The sequence below is a fragment of the Styela clava genome, chromosome 6 (assembly GCF_964204865.1).
Source record: "Styela clava chromosome 6, kaStyClav1.hap1.2, whole genome shotgun sequence".
NCBI classification, from domain to species: domain Eukaryota; kingdom Metazoa; phylum Chordata; class Ascidiacea; order Stolidobranchia; family Styelidae; genus Styela; species Styela clava.
Genome location: NC_135255.1, coordinates 9,537,700 through 9,554,771, shown reverse-complemented (window position 1 = coordinate 9,554,771; position 17,072 = coordinate 9,537,700). Strand labels below are relative to the sequence as shown.

Sequence of the window (17,072 nt, the reverse complement as noted above, 5' to 3'; positions counted from 1 at the left end):
TGAACACAGCAGTTTCGAAAATTATAGCGATAAGATAGTGACATTTATGAAAATTTTGTTTTGTACTTTAGTTTAGTGAAAATTAATTACAGATTACTTAAATTAGTAACAGCCATATTCTCACTTTGTGATCACTATCCCAGGACAAGCCATTTAACATTGCGTATGTAGTCTCGTTAAATGGCGTTTGTCCCATAGAGATATAAAGTGAACAATTCTAGCAAATAGAGAATAATGAGTATAATAATACGAATTCGTGTTAATTATTTATCAAAATCTTTTTTAAACTCAACGTTATTTTACCAAAGAAACTTGAAAAAATCACCAAATTGACTTCGCTTTACATTTAAACGTAATATAAGTCACGCCATGAGAAATCGTTGATTGCTCTGAAAACTTTAATGAAGTCTTAAGCGTAATTGATTCAAAATGCTAATTTTGAATTCTTCGTGATTAATCAATTAAACTGGCATGCTATCATTTTATCTGCAAGTGAGACAATAGTATCGGTTTTCTAAGTGTCATGTGATCTCACTTTATGCCTCTGGGGCATTATAGCGTCAATTAAATTTATTTTTTGTTCACCAAGTACAATTGAAAATTATCACCCAACGGATTTAGCTTACTTTTTTATAAGCTTACTTATAAAACGTGACTTACTTTATTTTTTATTTTTTATAAATTAATTAAAAATTTTGTCCAATAGCTTGTTTACGTTTGTTCTGTGAACGTATTTTTTATTCTACATATGAACATATGAATATTAGTTGGTAAACTAAACAACTGTTTTGCAGTAAAAACACAGTAAATGACAGTAACTGTGCTTTATATATCAATTTACATATTTTTTGTCGAACTTGAGTTCCTCGGCTGTGTATGACATTTTATATATTATTTTATAAATTATAATCCCTTCCTTTAATCATTATGGTGGTAATGCAGAGAGTAGTATAATATATCTACCATTCTCATTTCGTCGTCTGCAAAAAAATGAGTGAATTGCGCGAAAAACATCCAGTAAATTCTATGTACTCGATCCAAAATTGACCTTTGTGAGGGAAAGACATTTATGGACCGGGACTGAATGGCTTACCATTGATTAAAAATAATTAAAAATAAAGGTTGGACGTATCAAACATACTTTGTTGAAGCGAACCCACTGGCATTATGAGGTAATTCGATGAGTAGACCTTAAAGATCGCCTTCTTTAAATTATTACAATTCGAAAACGTGCAAAACCCCCTCAAAGTTTCAAAGAATGTGGGTATTCTGCCTAATCACATTTGATTAACTTCGAAGTTGGAATAATGTGCCTTGATCACCGAAAAAATCAAGGCTGAATATGCTTTCATTTTTAGCAATATCCAAAACTTAGTTGAATATGATTCGGGGTAACCAAAAATACATACACATCCCAGACACACTGTAGGGATGGCGTTTGCTTGATATAATAACAATGGTAAGTAATTTCACCTGTACGTCATTACCTAAAGTTCAAAATCCTGCTCGCAATAATTGAAATAAGAACTTTAACTTTGATTAGTAGAATCCAATTTTGACTATATTCACACATTTCATTATAAATTCCCGACTTTCTACCTACTCAAGTCATCTCATGGCAGCTACTTTTTTTACAATCCCTGAGGCTTCAAATTTTGAACTGTTTCTCCAAATACCTGATGTATGCTTAAATTCACCCAAAAACTCTATACGTGTGACGTCATTAAAAGTTAACGAATCGTTACATGAAAAATGTAATTTGTATTCACCTTTATTTAAATTTCAACTTGTATTTAGTATGGAATAGCAATAATATTTTTAATCTTACCTGATCAAGTGTGGATAGGAGTTATAAAAACCATTGGAATGTTGTTTTGCTGCTATAATAATTTGGTTTTCCCCCGTGGTCTGACTATTGTTGCATGACGCGACCACAAGCGCACGTAAAAATTTTGAGTAAAAAGACGATTTTAGGCGTGTGGAAAGGTTCTGTAATTTTTTAAGATCGTTTTTCAGGGTTACTGATTTATTGTTAAGGTCGCAATGGTTGGCTAATTTTATGTGAAAGAAAGTTAATTTAATATCAAGTTAACTCTATATATAGTACAATGGTGAGAAACTCCTCAAAGAATTAGCCCAGTATAGGTTGATACAAATAAAGTACAATTAAAATTTCAGTATGCCGATGGATACGCTCAGTACCACAATCACCCAACTAGCCTTTGTTAACTCTTTTTTGGGGCAAAATATTATGTTAAATGACACTGGTGACGTGATAATCATTATAAAATTTTCTTAGTGACACTGGAATAAAAATATTTGATCTTTCGCTTTTTGTGTTGAAAATTACAGTCGATAACACATTCACAATTATTTTACGTAAGAGTGACAAACTACAGATGACGTAAATATAGTTAAAAAAATGTTATTAGTGACACTGGAAAAAAATATTCGATCTCATTTCAATAAAAAATATTTATGATTTGAAATCAAATGGTAAATTTCAAGAATGGTAAATTTCGTAATTATTTTAACCATGTTATATTTATGAAAGCTCTATGGAAAATGGAACGTTAAATATTCGCAAATCCTTATTGTTTTTATGGTTAGAGTTACCGGGATAACTAATTTTGTGTACACAATTTGCATTGAGACACGCATGAATACTATAAAAAGAAATTGTCACATAAACGTTTCGTGTGATTTAAATTATTTACGCCGTTAGCCTTGAGTTGAGTAGTAGAAAATAGAACTTACGAGATTCCACAACACAACCCAGTATTTTTACCATTCCTAAACACGAACATTTTTACCCATTGATCATAAATAATTTCTAATTTGTAGATGAACGATGATTGTGGAAAATTTTGTGTAGTTTTACGCTTATCTTCATTGCTGGGTTGTGTTTTGAGAATGTAAATAGCATTTTAATGCGTGTGTGATGTCATGAAAACATGGCCAATTGCGACTGCGCTTGTAAACACAGTTAGAAACCATTATGGCATTGAATGGATACTTTTTTTTAGCAAATAAATAATAAAATGACTATCTCGGGTAAACACTCATTCAGAAAATATTTATATTAATTTTATTTCCTTTTACGCCAAAAAAAAACAATATTTATCGAATTACTATTGTGATTTATTGTGTTGTTATGTTATTAATAACATGAACCATAAATTGTAAATATAACATTTCATTTGACGGTTTTGCTAAGAACTGGTATATTTCAGAAAACTCTTATTTATTTCAGTGAGGTGGAATCAAAGATAACAAAAAAATACTCAATTTTCCAGATGTTTTGATTAGTTTATTACGAAAATCATTCAAGTTCCCTTTTTGTATCAGAAATAAACTTTCTAATGGCAAAAGTAACAATCTAAGACGATGTGAAAAAACTAATTGACATTGATATATATTTATAGATTTGACTTCTTCCTGGGTTGTGTTTTGAAATTGATTTCATCTTGATTGTTGATGCCTAAATTAACGCCTGAAAAATTCAAATCACTGTATTAAAACATTTGTATTTTTCTATATTATATTCTATAAATAATCGATGAATAGCTTCACCACCGATTCTGTGAATTGTGTAGACATGATCTACCACAGTGTCGACATTACTAACTACACACGGTGGAAAACTAAATATTTACCGGAAATGTAGTAAGGCAGGGACGGCAACCTTTTGTAGCTCGTGGGCCAAAATTAAGGGTTGCAAGTCATTAGCGGGCCGCACATATTTTTAGAAAGTTATAAACCGAACGGATGGGCTACAGATCAGAAGTTAAATTTTCAGCAGCGCGAATACAGTGACAACTCGTGAACTCAACTGGGTCGTCTTACTTCAAGAAAAAAATTTGGTTGGTGTTTTGTTACTATAAGTCAGTGAAGCGTCGCGAGCCGGATCCGGCCCGCGGGTCGTAGGGTGCCGACCCCTGTAGTAAGGTTTCTCAAGATAAAAATTATGGTACTCATAGGGCCATAATCTCCTTTTATTATCCGGAGTCGGAAGCTGAGCTGAGCTCGGAGTTGGAAATGGAGTTGAATAGTTTTACCCTAACTCCACAGTAATTTCGAGAAACATACCTGCATCTACATGCGTATACGAACAGCAGTCAGCAACAAAGCCAAAACGATAGCAGCGGATCCACCGGCAGCCACAGCTGAAATAAAAATTTAGATACTGAGATATGATCGCATTTACAAACATGGGAAAATATTTACAAATGCGAAGCCGCATACTGTTGAAAGTGTGAATAAGATGAAAATTTCGAAGGCATTACAAGGTATTCCTGAACTATGCGCACCAAGATGTCGCATAACCGGAACCCCAACCTGGTACACAACCTGAGTTCAGGTTGTGCGCCATCTTGGTGCGCATACTTCAGGAGGTCCTTAAATCACCTTCAGTCGAAATTCCTGACTTTTCATCCGGTTTCTTATATTCATCATCTCTATCTTCTCCGACAATAATATATTTACTGCATTGTGGAAGTCCGGTTGAATCGCTAGATGACACTGACATGAATGTTCTTGGTGGAGGAGTACACGCCACGCTATTTACTCTGTAATTTCACGTAACTTTTTTTTTATATTATTGTGAACTAATGTGTTACAAGTAGAAAGGCAAATGTATGAAAACGTAGTTGTTGAAAAAAACATTCGTATTTACCATCCTATTTGAAGAAAGTAGGCGCAAAGTTTACGGTGGTATTTTTATTGCGTCATAATTCGCTTTGCTACTCATGCGAACGTTTTCTCTTGTAGTAATAAGTAAGCAATGAACTGAAAATATATCTCTGTGGTAGTAAGTCACGTTTTTGGGGTTGTCGATAAAGTAACGTCGTTGCATTTCTGCCTGTCTATCTTGGCGTTAAGTGTATACGAACGTTAAAGTTGGCTAGCTAATAGGATAATAAACTTCAGTGAATTGTTTCAATAATGGCTACTCACCCAGTAAAATCATATTTGTTGGTGCAGGTATTATACTGTTCGAATGGAGTTGTGCACGGACATTCACATCTTCCGGGACCACCGCTGATGCATTGACGAGTCTGAAACATGGACAATGACAACAAGGCTACTATCATATTACTGTACACTGATGTATTTTACTGCACTCAATTGCATTGGAATGGCAGCATTGAAGCTCAATACGATTCACGCGTGTACAAACAAAATGTGGAAAATAAAATTTACAAACCGTTGAATCGACACTCGAGCAAACGCAAGATGTGGATGTTGGCCAACATGGTCCTTGGCGGTGAATGGCGTACAGGTTAGTTCTTGGTATTGGTACAAATTCAAATATACAACCACCCGATGTCTTGCCTCTGAAGAACTTGGTTCCTTCGATCTAACGTTTGAATAAAATATAGCATTAATTAGAAAATGAACCTTGCATCAAATCGTGAAAATTAGATTCGTTTTACTCACTTTGTATGTGTGTTGGATAGCTGTTTCTTCAACTATAACACATTCAGTTTGAGTCATTATATTATTGGCAATCAAAGAATCAGAAATGGATGGTTCTGTCTGAGTGATATGAGTTGGTAAAGCAGATTCGAGATCGAGGTTTGCACCGTACAACACAAATCCAGTTGAATCGATGAGAGTGAGTCTGAAATTTATATACAAATGCATAAATACAACAGCATTAAACACAATGCACAAATCCATCTGCACTTTTGATGGGACGAGAAATAATACGAGTCTAGCCTGGTGTACTGAATAGGGCACACTCGAAAAGTCTTTCCGTAACTATACTTTAACGAATATATATATATATATATATAAGTGAGACAATGTTACAATGAAAATTAAGAATTCTAATACTTGATTAATACTAATTTCACGGCTTAAATTTGAAAAGCTCATTTTCTCAATTAATTCAATAATTTCTAATTTAATATAAAAGGATTATGTCCGTTAGGTTTAATTTAATACTTGCCCAGAGTTAAACCATCCAGGGAAGTTCTTCTCCATCAGCATTCCAATGAATTCAACTCTGAGATCAATTCCCATAACAGAGTTCACTTTGTCTTTTTGTCTAGTGTGTTTAAAATTCAAGTTAAAATAGAAGAAAAGGAAATGAATAGTAGCTATTGAGTGAAGAAAACATTCACTTAGTAATCTTTTTTCATTCATAGATATTCTTTCATAAAATATTGAATACCAAATTCATTAGTACGTGAATTGTGATTGTGTCCAAGTTAAAGACTAAACAGAAGTGCTGGTATTGAGGAAAAAGTTAATTACCTAAATAAATTATTAACACCAAACAGAATATGCAACAACAAAAATTGATCTTACCCTCCGCCATATATTGCTTTACTTATTGTGAAAAGAAGCTCTTTGGCAATTGGATCTTTGTATGGTCGCGTAATTGTAGATTTTCCTTCATGCGCTATGGCATTTCGGTACCTAAACGACAAATAAATAACGTTCATTCCGATTTATCTTATTTCACGAGTATTTGAAATATTTCATTCAAGTCCCATATCGAGGGAGATAAAAATCTACCCCGGATTGTGTCTGAAAAAGTTTGCACGCTGAGGATAAGTTTACATAAGATTTATATTATAATAGTTTACTGAATATAGTTCGCTCACGACCGGTTCGCTACGCATGAGTGATGCGTTACTACGTCATCAGTATGCTATATTATGAAGCGTACGGAAAAGGATTCAGTTTGAATTTATTTGCGTATTTGGAATGGTTTTGTTGCTTCAAAGAAATGAAAAGATATACTGAAGCATTAGGATAAAGTAAGGGGTCGTGGCATCTGCCAGTCATCTTTTCGCCGGCACCATAAGTTATCAAAGTAGAGTCGGGGCGGAGTAATTCTGCTGTTCTGTGATTGCAATTATTGGATAGTAAAAAAAGGTTTATACCAGGATTACAGCACAAAAGTAAGAATCCAGATACTCCCAGGTAGGGATGAACGATATAGAATACCGAATCCGGGGTATTCGAATTCCTGTGACTCGCGATCGGTTTCCGCCACTTCGCCGCTTGCGTCAATTTTTGTATTTCGGATTTATAATTTATCAATCAAGGACGAACGTTATTCTCTCGCGACGAAATCTGTCTCGTGTGATTATACTAGTGTTTTCTCGCAAAGAGCCCGCAAAAACGTTTGCGGCAGACATCAAACACCGTAATCCTACCTTGAATATTCAGAACGCGAAGGCGGCGTTATTGCACCATTTTATTTACTATTATTGGTGCCGACTGCCATCTTACAGACAATTTTCCGATTGCAACAATCCTAATTTTTTGGAATAGTGAAACATTCTTCATTTTAAATTAAATGACTTTTCGAGTTCTCCCGGGAAATGATGAGTAGGCCTACCCGACGTTAGATGATAAAATATTATTTGCGATTAATTTAGATCAAATCTTATATTTTACGACACCCAGCTTCCGAAAATACGAAGTTATAACGCAAAACAATGCGTTTTGTTAGATTTATTTTACGCTCACAATAAACTACAATATCTTGGATTTCGAGTCGCTGATGAATCCGTTCCTATCGCCCACGCGCGACATACGCCGGGTCGAGTGTCGGGCGGTATTTTAGTCGACGATACATTAAAAAGTTGCCACACGTGGTATGTAATGTGTAACGACGATAACTGGAAATTAAAATTGGTAACAGTTTGTTATTGAACATTTGAATTTTTCTCGAGATGTTATTCTATGATGAGTTTTGATGAGATGAGATTTGCTCGTAGAAGCAATCGATTTCTGTCGAACGAGACATTCAAACAATATATAACGATATCATATCAGTACTAGAGATGTACCGATGTATCAGTATCGGGTATCGGTATCGGCAATATCGGTCATTATTTCGGTATCGGCCATGTATCGGTATCGGTTAGATTAAGGCCGATATTTCCGATATATTTCCTTTTTTGATTTGGTCCAGAATGTTTTAAAAGATAATTGGAATACTACTTTTCAATTTATTTTTTGTCTGGAGAGATCGTGAGCTATGAGCCATACTTGTCCCCATCCCCGCGAGAGAATAGGATTCACCTGTTTTTAGCTATTCATCAGTCAAACTAGCTTAACTAATTTGGCTATTTTTGCTGTCAAATTTGTATACTGACATTTTTGATATTACATAGTAATTATGAAGAAATATATCAACACAGCACATAACGAAAAGCAAGTAGGCGCCCAGTTTTAAATCATACAGTGGAATTGGGGTCCTGAATAACGGCACATGCACTTTTGGCACGGATATAAATTCTGACTGTTTGTCGTCAATTACGACTATCATTTATTATCATTTTAGTCCGTCGACGTCGATAAACTAAATTCCGACACAATTATCAGTCTACGCAGGTATTAACTTTAATTTTGTTTAACTACACAATTTCTTTATAGATATTTTGACATGACCGCCTAGAGTTAGACTAGATTGTCTCAAAATATATGATAGCAATTGTAAAATATTATAAAATAGTAAAATAAAAAAAAAACTCCTCGACGGTTATGGGTAGGCCTTCTTCTTGTCGGTGCTGATTGATATTCTTTCATGTTGGCTTTGTTTTATTGCGGCGATGATTACGATTAACCACAAAATAAAATATTTGTAAAATGCTTTTAATTTGAACGTAGGACGGCGGCGCTAGAATGTGTGGGCGATATTCTTTTAAACATAAATAACGATATTCGAAAGTCGCGATATTAACAATAAATTCGAATTGGACATCCCGGCTCAGGATTTTTCTAATTGAACACCGAGATTACTAGCGTGTATCTTAATCAGTTAAAGCATCTGGATGCCAAACATCAATTTCATATTATGTGATAGATCTCTTTTTCGATCTGAAATAATGTGTGCTATGAACAACGCTCAAAGACCATTGTTTTAACCCGTCTGCCCTACACAGCACACCTAATTATATAATAATTACATAGTATCGGTATCGGAATATCGGTAGTATCGGCCTTTTTGTAGTATCGGCGTATCGGTATCGGTATCGGCGTTTTTAGCTGGTATCGGATCGGTATCGGTATCGGCGAAAAGAGTGGTATCGGTACATCTCTAATCAGTACGATAACCTACATCCTCCTTAGACATCGGCTACATCCAGATAGCTGAGGACTACACGACGCACCACAATATCGCGTTGAGAGAATACCATGACGCAACGCTCAAGCGTAACGAGAGAACTGTGTAACGTAAACAAACAAAGACGAAGAACGCGTGAGCGAACTGTTAACTATGATAATTATCCTTTCAATATCACAAATCATCGGACAAACTGGAATCAGCCAATCAATTTTGAGGGCACTAAAATATTTTTGTGCATCAAGCGGGTCTATGATTTTTGGAGTCACGTGCAGCTCTATGTGAGTAATATTGGTACATATTATAGATAAAAAATATTTTCATATTTTTTCTCACCATGGGCGATCAATAGCATCATAATCTTTCGGAAAAACAGCGCCAGGGAAGAAACGAACTATTCCGCTAGATGTTGCTATATATTTCCAAAACGTGTATCTCTCGTATTCCGTATCTGAATTAGCTTGCCAATATTTTTCCGCTGGTCTCGTAGCCCAGACATCATCACGGATTCCAGGCTGATTTAAAATATAAATACCATTCCAGATTGGATACTCATCTTTACGTATAACTAGATTAAATTGTTTTATAATTTGCGAGTTAGCGCTCGAAACTATCAGTCAGGTACAGTATATAATTAATCGTATACATTCTTTGATTTAATGTCTCGATCAACGAATTATCCGACGGCTCGTAATTTGTTTTATTGCTGACACAGATTTATATCGGAATTGTTCCTAGCCAGACGAGCTCAGGCACAGATGCAAAATGTGAATAAACTCTCCCATTAATGTATATTTAAGTGAAATGAACTGCAATAGAATCCTTACTCTAAATGGGTTGTATCCTTCTCCAGTCATCATATATTTATCGATCGAGTTTATAAGTTCAGAAGTCTCTTTCCTTTCCAAATGATGATCCAACACTACAAATGCTCGTGGTCCCACAAATACCACTGATTCGTCTAGAGATAACAGAACATTATTGCAGGAAAAATTTTAATGGGATTTATATATTTCGATAACAGCTTTTAATAATGCTGCTCAATTAGGTATTATTTCTCTACAACAACTACGTGTGATAAGTAGAAGTTGGGTATGTGAATCTGAATGGTATTTTTTGGTAAATTTTTAAATAGAGGTGTTTTTTTTCGGAATTGTGCCTTTATAAAAGTCTGTCAAGACGTCCCTCCCTCGATCTGAATGCACAAACTTACTCATTGCACATGGGTTGTCGGAAAAACACTGGCATGGAGTCTTAGGTTTAACAACATCCAGGCGATGATGTAAAAAGGTTTCGTCCTTTTTTGGTTCTACAGTTTGCAAAGTTGATTCTTGATCTTCGTTTGATAATATGACACAGAGTCTGAAGTCACTATTGGGTATCTGATGAGAAAGAAAAATTTGAATACTTTTATGTACCGATGCCGTTTACAGCAATCTATACAGTACTCCATAAAAAAAACGTAAAGTTACAAAGATTTTATTGCAAATCAATTAACCAAGTATTTCTTGTTGCTTGGTAATGAGATTGCCAAGCTTGCGGATCTTTAACGAGATCCCGTTTAATGATGGAAAGGACTCATTAATTAATAATTTTGTCATTTATTTGTAAATTTGGTTTCGCGAAAATTCTGACACTTTCGAGAATGCCACATTGTTCTCCTACCGACCCTTTCGGATATTTGACCATCGCTCCTAAGTGGCCACTAGGATAAGCACTGGTCGATAAGAACTAAAGTATAATGAATTACTTTTTTCCAGTGTGCGTTCGTTGTAACAGAAACTGTTTTCATTCCAAGAAGCCTGTTTCCGCCAGCTGGAACTACTCGATGCGATTTGAAAGCTTTTGATCCGGTTTCCCCACTTTGTGTAGAATGTTAACGAGAGTTAGATTAATGGATACACGATACATTTAAGAATATACAAAACGTTTGATATATTAAATGGTGTTGAATGCAGGAATTTGGCTATGTGCATTTTATAAATTAGTTTTTTACTCTGTGCTATGTATATGGTTTAATAGAATTTCGATAATAGAAATTATAAATCACCTCTTCATGCTTTCAATGACATCGATCATGTTTGAATCAGTTTCAAATGCTAAAATATCTGTTTGTTTGACTTCGTTGTCATCGGTGTAAACAAATAAAGGATGATAGAGCACATAACCTAGAAAGTAAGAAAATTGGGTTATAATATCTGTTTCTACTATAACGAAAAATAGTGTAAGAGTATAAAATTATTACACTTACCTTGAGGATCAATAATGAAAACATACGATAATTCAGAAGGTCTGAAGAAAAACGATCCACAAATCAAATCGTTCATAGTCATATCGACTCCGACCACTCCAAGAATATTGCCTTCTTTATCATTGATTGGTAGAGAGCCAGTCATCATAAGACCTGTATAATATAGATTTATATATATATACTGTATACATGAACGCGTATAGCATTTAAACAATTGTTCCCGCACAAATTTGTAACTTTTATTATGAAACATAAATATACTTTTTTATAGCAAAACAAGCTTTTCGCCAGTACGGATCATGTTATACAATCAAGAAAGTTAAGTCATGTCAATATGTGAAAATATTCTATCTTTTTATCATTACGTACCTAAGCCATACCAGTCCAGATAAGCAAGTGACCAAATGGGCTGTTCTACGATGGGAGTGTTTTTTGCGAAGTGATTGTAGTATGAAACCATTTCTTGTCTCAGATTTGATGGATTCTCTACGTGAGTGTATTCTCCTGGCTGAAAAAAAAAATATTGTTATCTTGTGCTGTAACAATACTTTGCAAATGTAGATGAAGTATATAGAAAAAGTCTTCAGTCGTTCGTCAATCAACAGCATTCGACTTGAATGATAAACGTGCGCAACTTCAATTATAAAGCAAGTTAAAATATGAGTGATTGAATCAGTGCCGTCGTTCTGGAGTTTGTTATGTTTTCACCAGAGTCGAAGCCGGGGTCGTATTTTTAAACTTTCCGGAGTCGAGATTCTGACTTGTTGGAGTTGGCATTTTGGGCTTCAATGATAATAAAGAAGACTTGCATAAGCCAATGATTTTGATTGTTCGGAAATGGGATTGGACTTAATTTTTTGTCTAGAGTATAAAGAGGAATTTTCCCCGAGTTCACAGCCTTGACAATTTCAAAACTCTATATATTTGATGCATTCATACCTCTGTAGTTTTACTCTTGTCAAAATCGTACAAGTCACCTTTCACATTTGCCATGTCCTCCAAAATAGATTTTTCTGGAAATGTTCAATAGAGATTTTCAATTTCTATATATTGCACTTTTATTGAGTAGGGAACCAATATCAACGGCCTACATACCTAAATTTTTGAGACCATATGTCATCACCATTGCCATTTCACCCAGTTTTCCATTTCTTTCTTTAAGAAGGTTTAAAATATATTCATTTGTCTCGTTATTATCTTCCAGAGGTTGGTATGATTCAGTCATTTGTGCTGATTTATCAGTTGGAATTCCATCCGAAAATAATATTACGACTCGCTCTGAAACAAATTCAATATATATTGAAAGTTTTAACGTGTTTCATGGTATTTTTAGTTTGTAGTTGTTCAACATATTTGGACTTCTGAGTGAAAGAATGTATTTACCACGTCCTGCCAACGATTCTGTATTTTCAAAGTAATCAAAAGCCTTAGACAACGCCAATCCATACATTGTAGAACCTGTGATAATAAAAAATGACTGATAAAAATTTGTAGCAGCCACATCACACAATGATTAAATGGACGCCGTTTCTAAGTAAATTCAGTTTTCCTCCGAGTTGGATTTGAGTCCAATTCAACTTAGATTTAAATTTGAGAAATTATTAAAGTTTTTCATAATTATTATTACATGTCGTTTAAAGTATAGATAGGTGCCACGTGCTCAATTTGATTCCAAATTGTGAATTTACTTCAAATATTTCAATAAGATAATTCAGTGTTTATGATGGATTCATGATTAAAAATAAATCCGCTTAGAACCCGCAATAATCTAATATGGGATTCAACTTTGTGTTTGATTTTCTACATAACACGCATGCAGTATACATAAGTTATAGAATATTTTACACAACCTCGCCTATGAAGTTTAATAATATAGCCTATATACCGCCAATAACACCCAAATAACCGCTTTATCTGTTGCAATCATATCGTGGGCTTTTTTCGTCAAGAAAAACTTAATAAATATTTATGTTCATGCGTTGAAATTGCCATTAGGTATTGAAAAAAACATTTTTATAATGATATATATTTATAATAGTGCACACCTTCCAAACTCATTTCATCGATAAATTCATTGATTTCATGAATATTTTCATGAGTTGCTGCAGCGAGTTGATTTTCAAAGCAACTTTTATCTGGCTCGTTTCCCATTAATGAAAGATTATCGGAAAACCCAATAACAGCCACCTTGGAAATTAAAATGTACACAATATGAAATACAATAATCATTAGACGTCAAGGATATCGATCTCTAATGTTAATCCAGTTTTATTAATATCAACTTTTTCGTTCGTTAAAAACCCCAGCTAGAGAAGACATTTATTGCTATCTGCTATTTATATTAGTTTATTACAATACCACATGAGGATTGTGAATAAGTTATAACATTGGAAATTACCCTGTCACGTGGATTCAGTGTGCTGACAACAATTTGCGCTGCTTCTTTTGCAATATCCAACAATGTTTTTCCGCCGTATAAAGATCCCATTGAGCTACTTTTATCAATTAGAATCACGACATCCTTTGGCTCTGGGACATTTGCTTTCACGTACCATGGTCTGTTGGTTTGAAATAGTTATTGGCTAATAAAATTAAACTTACTGGCAGATGTCTACACTTAAACATGTTGAACCTGTTTTCCGAACAACAAATAAATAAGTCGACGTAATAGGCCGAGAAAATGAAAATTGAGTCATAGTGATATCTTAATTATATTTTTTGTCTGTTGCTGTCAATTACTATGGCGAAAAAAGTTTTAAAAAAAAGACAAAGCAGAAAGCATGGGTTGGTACACAAATAACTTGAATATAATATGTAGTTTACGATGAGGGCTGACAAAGTAAACCAGTTGAGCTTCGACAAATATTCACCTCAGTCTTGGATCATACGCATCACAATCTTGTTTTATCGCTTTAGGGTATATTGTCATTATTCCTTTTTCACTGCCGAAGTATTGCCATTTTAATGAAGGTGTGTCTCGCATATTTTGTTCGGCAACTTCTTCAAATTTTCCAGCTGTCAATGATCCGCTCATGGCCTTGGTATTGATGGCTTTTTGATAGCATGCGCTTGACACCTCGACCTAAACGTTCGACAAAATCTTAATAATTTTTTGACGAACACACATTATATATTGATTTATTTCATTAGAATAGGTTTCATTGACACAAAAGGCAAATTCTACTTTAAAAACAATAATTTCCATTTTTAAATTATTTTCAATAAACCCAATATTTTTTAGTTCATTCAATTTATTGCGTATTCTAGGGACGTATATCCATGCCGTGATGCCATCTTGATTTTGCCAACATGCTAAGTGCTCTGCATTTGCCCCCTTAATAAATTAGTTCTAATCTTGTGAAATATATTTACATATGTACGATACAAATTGTCAAATACCGGTTGCTTAAATCTGTCGTCCATTGTCAGTTCACTGGCATTCAGTTTGCAGCATTCTGTCATAGTAGTTGTATCGGAAATGGATTGTTCTACAACTTCTTTCAATTTTAACAGTCTGGTGTTTCTGTCCATAAACATTCCTCCGAATCTGTTGGCCAACTGTGAAAATAAAATAAAAGATTTGTGCATAAATAAGTTCGCTTTCGCTTGGCTATACATATTGGTCAGTTTAGAAATGGGAAGTTCAAAAAACTTTAATCTTGATTAAATTCGTTTGAATACCCGAAAACGTCTTTGATGTCAGAGGGAGCGTTAAACTTTATCGGGCAGCAGACAGTATTGTGTATTTTATTTCGAGTTTTTCAATACATGCCCTTTACATGGAATTTTGCATCAGATAAACACTGACGCACAAGGGCTATATGTTTTATTCATCTTCATTTAATGTACAGGTTTATAAACCAAAAGATATAGTTCTAAATATTGCGACACGAGTTCGGTGAAAATCGACGCTGTTAAAAAAATAAGGTCAAAGCGACCTAAATATTTCTGATCAATTTTTATTCCGGAAATTTTCCAATATATATTGCAAAATACCGGAATTTTTCCTCATTGCACAGAAATGGAATCCACTACTTTACAAAATTTTTGCATCATAAATATGCGATTATGGACTTGCCAATGAGATATGCCAATCAGAATATGCCAGGTACTGAATGTCTACTGAATGATACACATTAGAAAACGTTAATAATTCAATATGATAATACATTAGTCTTATAAACTAACAAAGTACCTTGTCTAACACCGCATCTCCGTCTTCTGTATTAGGCGTAAATGAAAGACCGTCAAAATGTTTCTGCAAAAAAAAAGGATAAAGTGGAAAAATTAAGCTTTTTATATCTAGTAATTAATATATTTAATTCTGGTAAAGTTGACATTAAATTATTATAAATACTGGCAGCAAAATTACTGGTATTTTCATGTGTTTCAAATCAATACAAAATCGGAAAGGTTCCGATTCTCAAACTAAAAGATTACTAATAAACGGTGACGAGCCTCCATAGTCTGAACAGAATATGTCTACGAGCACTCTATAGTGTGCAGTTTATTAGAAAATATAGATAAATAATGCTTGAGAAATACCTCGATAAATCGATGTGGTATTTTAGTGTCTTAGCATATTTCAACTTTTGATGGTGTCGATATGGTGAATGGTAATGGGAAGCAAAAACTAGATAACTCCGGCATACTGGTAGAAAATTCATGCCAAACTTCCCTTACCTGAAAATTATCATACCCAAGTGTTGTCGTTAAAACATCTTCAATATTTCTGCTCATACCTTCAGCAGCTTGTAAGGCCATTTCTTCGTTAGTTTTTTTAATCGTATTTGCATTTCCTATTGCGAATAAGTAAAGCCAGGCGATAAAAGCTTTCATCATTTTGGTTTTCTTGGCACAATGGTTCATATAAACTTGTCTCCCTTCGGCACAAGTTTTCTTAGTTTGAAGCCGATGTCCGGGAAAGTCTTTTTATACCACATACGTGACATGTGATACATGCGTTTTGCCTTTTTTCAACTCATACCTTACGTGAAACCTGATTTTATTATTATTGGTTTATGATGTAATCTGACTGTTTTTCGTTGAGAAAAATTAAATTTTAAAGGATAAATTTTGATTTAAGACGTACATATCATCGTTATTTTATTTAAATAATTTAAAATCATGAACCGAACTGCCTTGGAGCTATTAAAATGATTACTTGCGAATGCAGAACGTGTATCGCCTATTGTAATGTTTTTTATCGTTTTGTTCTCTTCGAATTTTTACTGCAGAACTGCAATTTCAGTCAATGTGCAATAATTTAACCAGTGAGACTCAGATATTTTTACTTGAGTCCACAACTCAGAAAATGCCTCATTTTTTATGTTTGGTTAGATATAATATTTCCCACATCAGCAAATCATGCAAAAATTTACAATTACAATACCGCCCTCCGCCTTAAATAACCCAGTAAACCAGAGAGAGAGTTTCTTGCTTGATACTAAGGTATTAAAACTCAAATGGATTCAAATCGTTTTTTTTTAGTTTTCAAAGACAAGAAAATAATGACATTAGACAAAAGAAATAAATTGCGTTTCAAGAAAATTACAGTCTTACTCCAGACCTAGAAGATGCATAAATCCCGAGGCTTGTCCTGAGCCAAAGTTCGGAAAACTCATCTAAATGCACTGAAAACTAATTGAATAAAATTTCAACCTATAATAATGAAGCCAATTGAAGAAATCTGGTTCATCTGAAATTTTGTGGGAGATTCCGTTCACTTTA

The 17,072-nt window shown here is 34.2% G+C and overlaps 1 protein-coding gene across 1 annotated transcript; it reads right to left on the bottom strand.

The window, feature by feature from the left end:
- Window positions 1-3,288: 3,288 nt before the first annotated feature.
- Window positions 3,289-16,237, bottom strand: LOC120330729 (VWFA and cache domain-containing protein 1-like). The gene is made up of 24 exons (XM_078113517.1): window positions 16,026-16,237; window positions 15,538-15,600; window positions 14,742-14,900; window positions 14,213-14,424; window positions 13,741-13,900; window positions 13,388-13,529; window positions 12,726-12,800; window positions 12,438-12,620; window positions 12,282-12,355; window positions 11,712-11,850; window positions 11,343-11,495; window positions 11,142-11,259; window positions 10,842-10,953; window positions 10,305-10,473; window positions 9,919-10,052; window positions 9,428-9,606; window positions 6,316-6,426; window positions 5,954-6,052; window positions 5,440-5,623; window positions 5,207-5,359; window positions 4,957-5,057; window positions 4,408-4,568; window positions 4,090-4,166; window positions 3,289-3,493 (listed from the first exon to the last, which is right to left on the bottom strand). The coding sequence occupies exons 1-23, from the start codon at window positions 16,209-16,211 to the stop codon at window positions 4,096-4,098; spliced, it is 3,138 nt and encodes a 1,045-aa protein (XP_077969643.1). The 5' UTR covers window positions 16,212-16,237; the 3' UTR covers window positions 3,289-3,493; window positions 4,090-4,095.
- Between the last annotated feature and the right edge of the window lie 835 nt (window positions 16,238-17,072).

Coding starts and splice junctions, on each gene's coding strand:
- LOC120330729 (XM_078113517.1), bottom strand. CDS start 16,211: ATGAACCATTGTGCCAAGAAAACCAAAATGATGAAAGCTTTTATCGCC. Junction 14,901..15,537: donor GAGATGCGGTGTTAGACAAG/GTACTTTGTTAG, acceptor TTATTTTCACAG/TTGGCCAACAGATTCGGAGG. Junction 13,530..13,740: donor CACTGAATCCACGTGACAGG/GTAATTTCCAAT, acceptor TTAATTTCCAAG/GTGGCTGTTATTGGGTTTTC.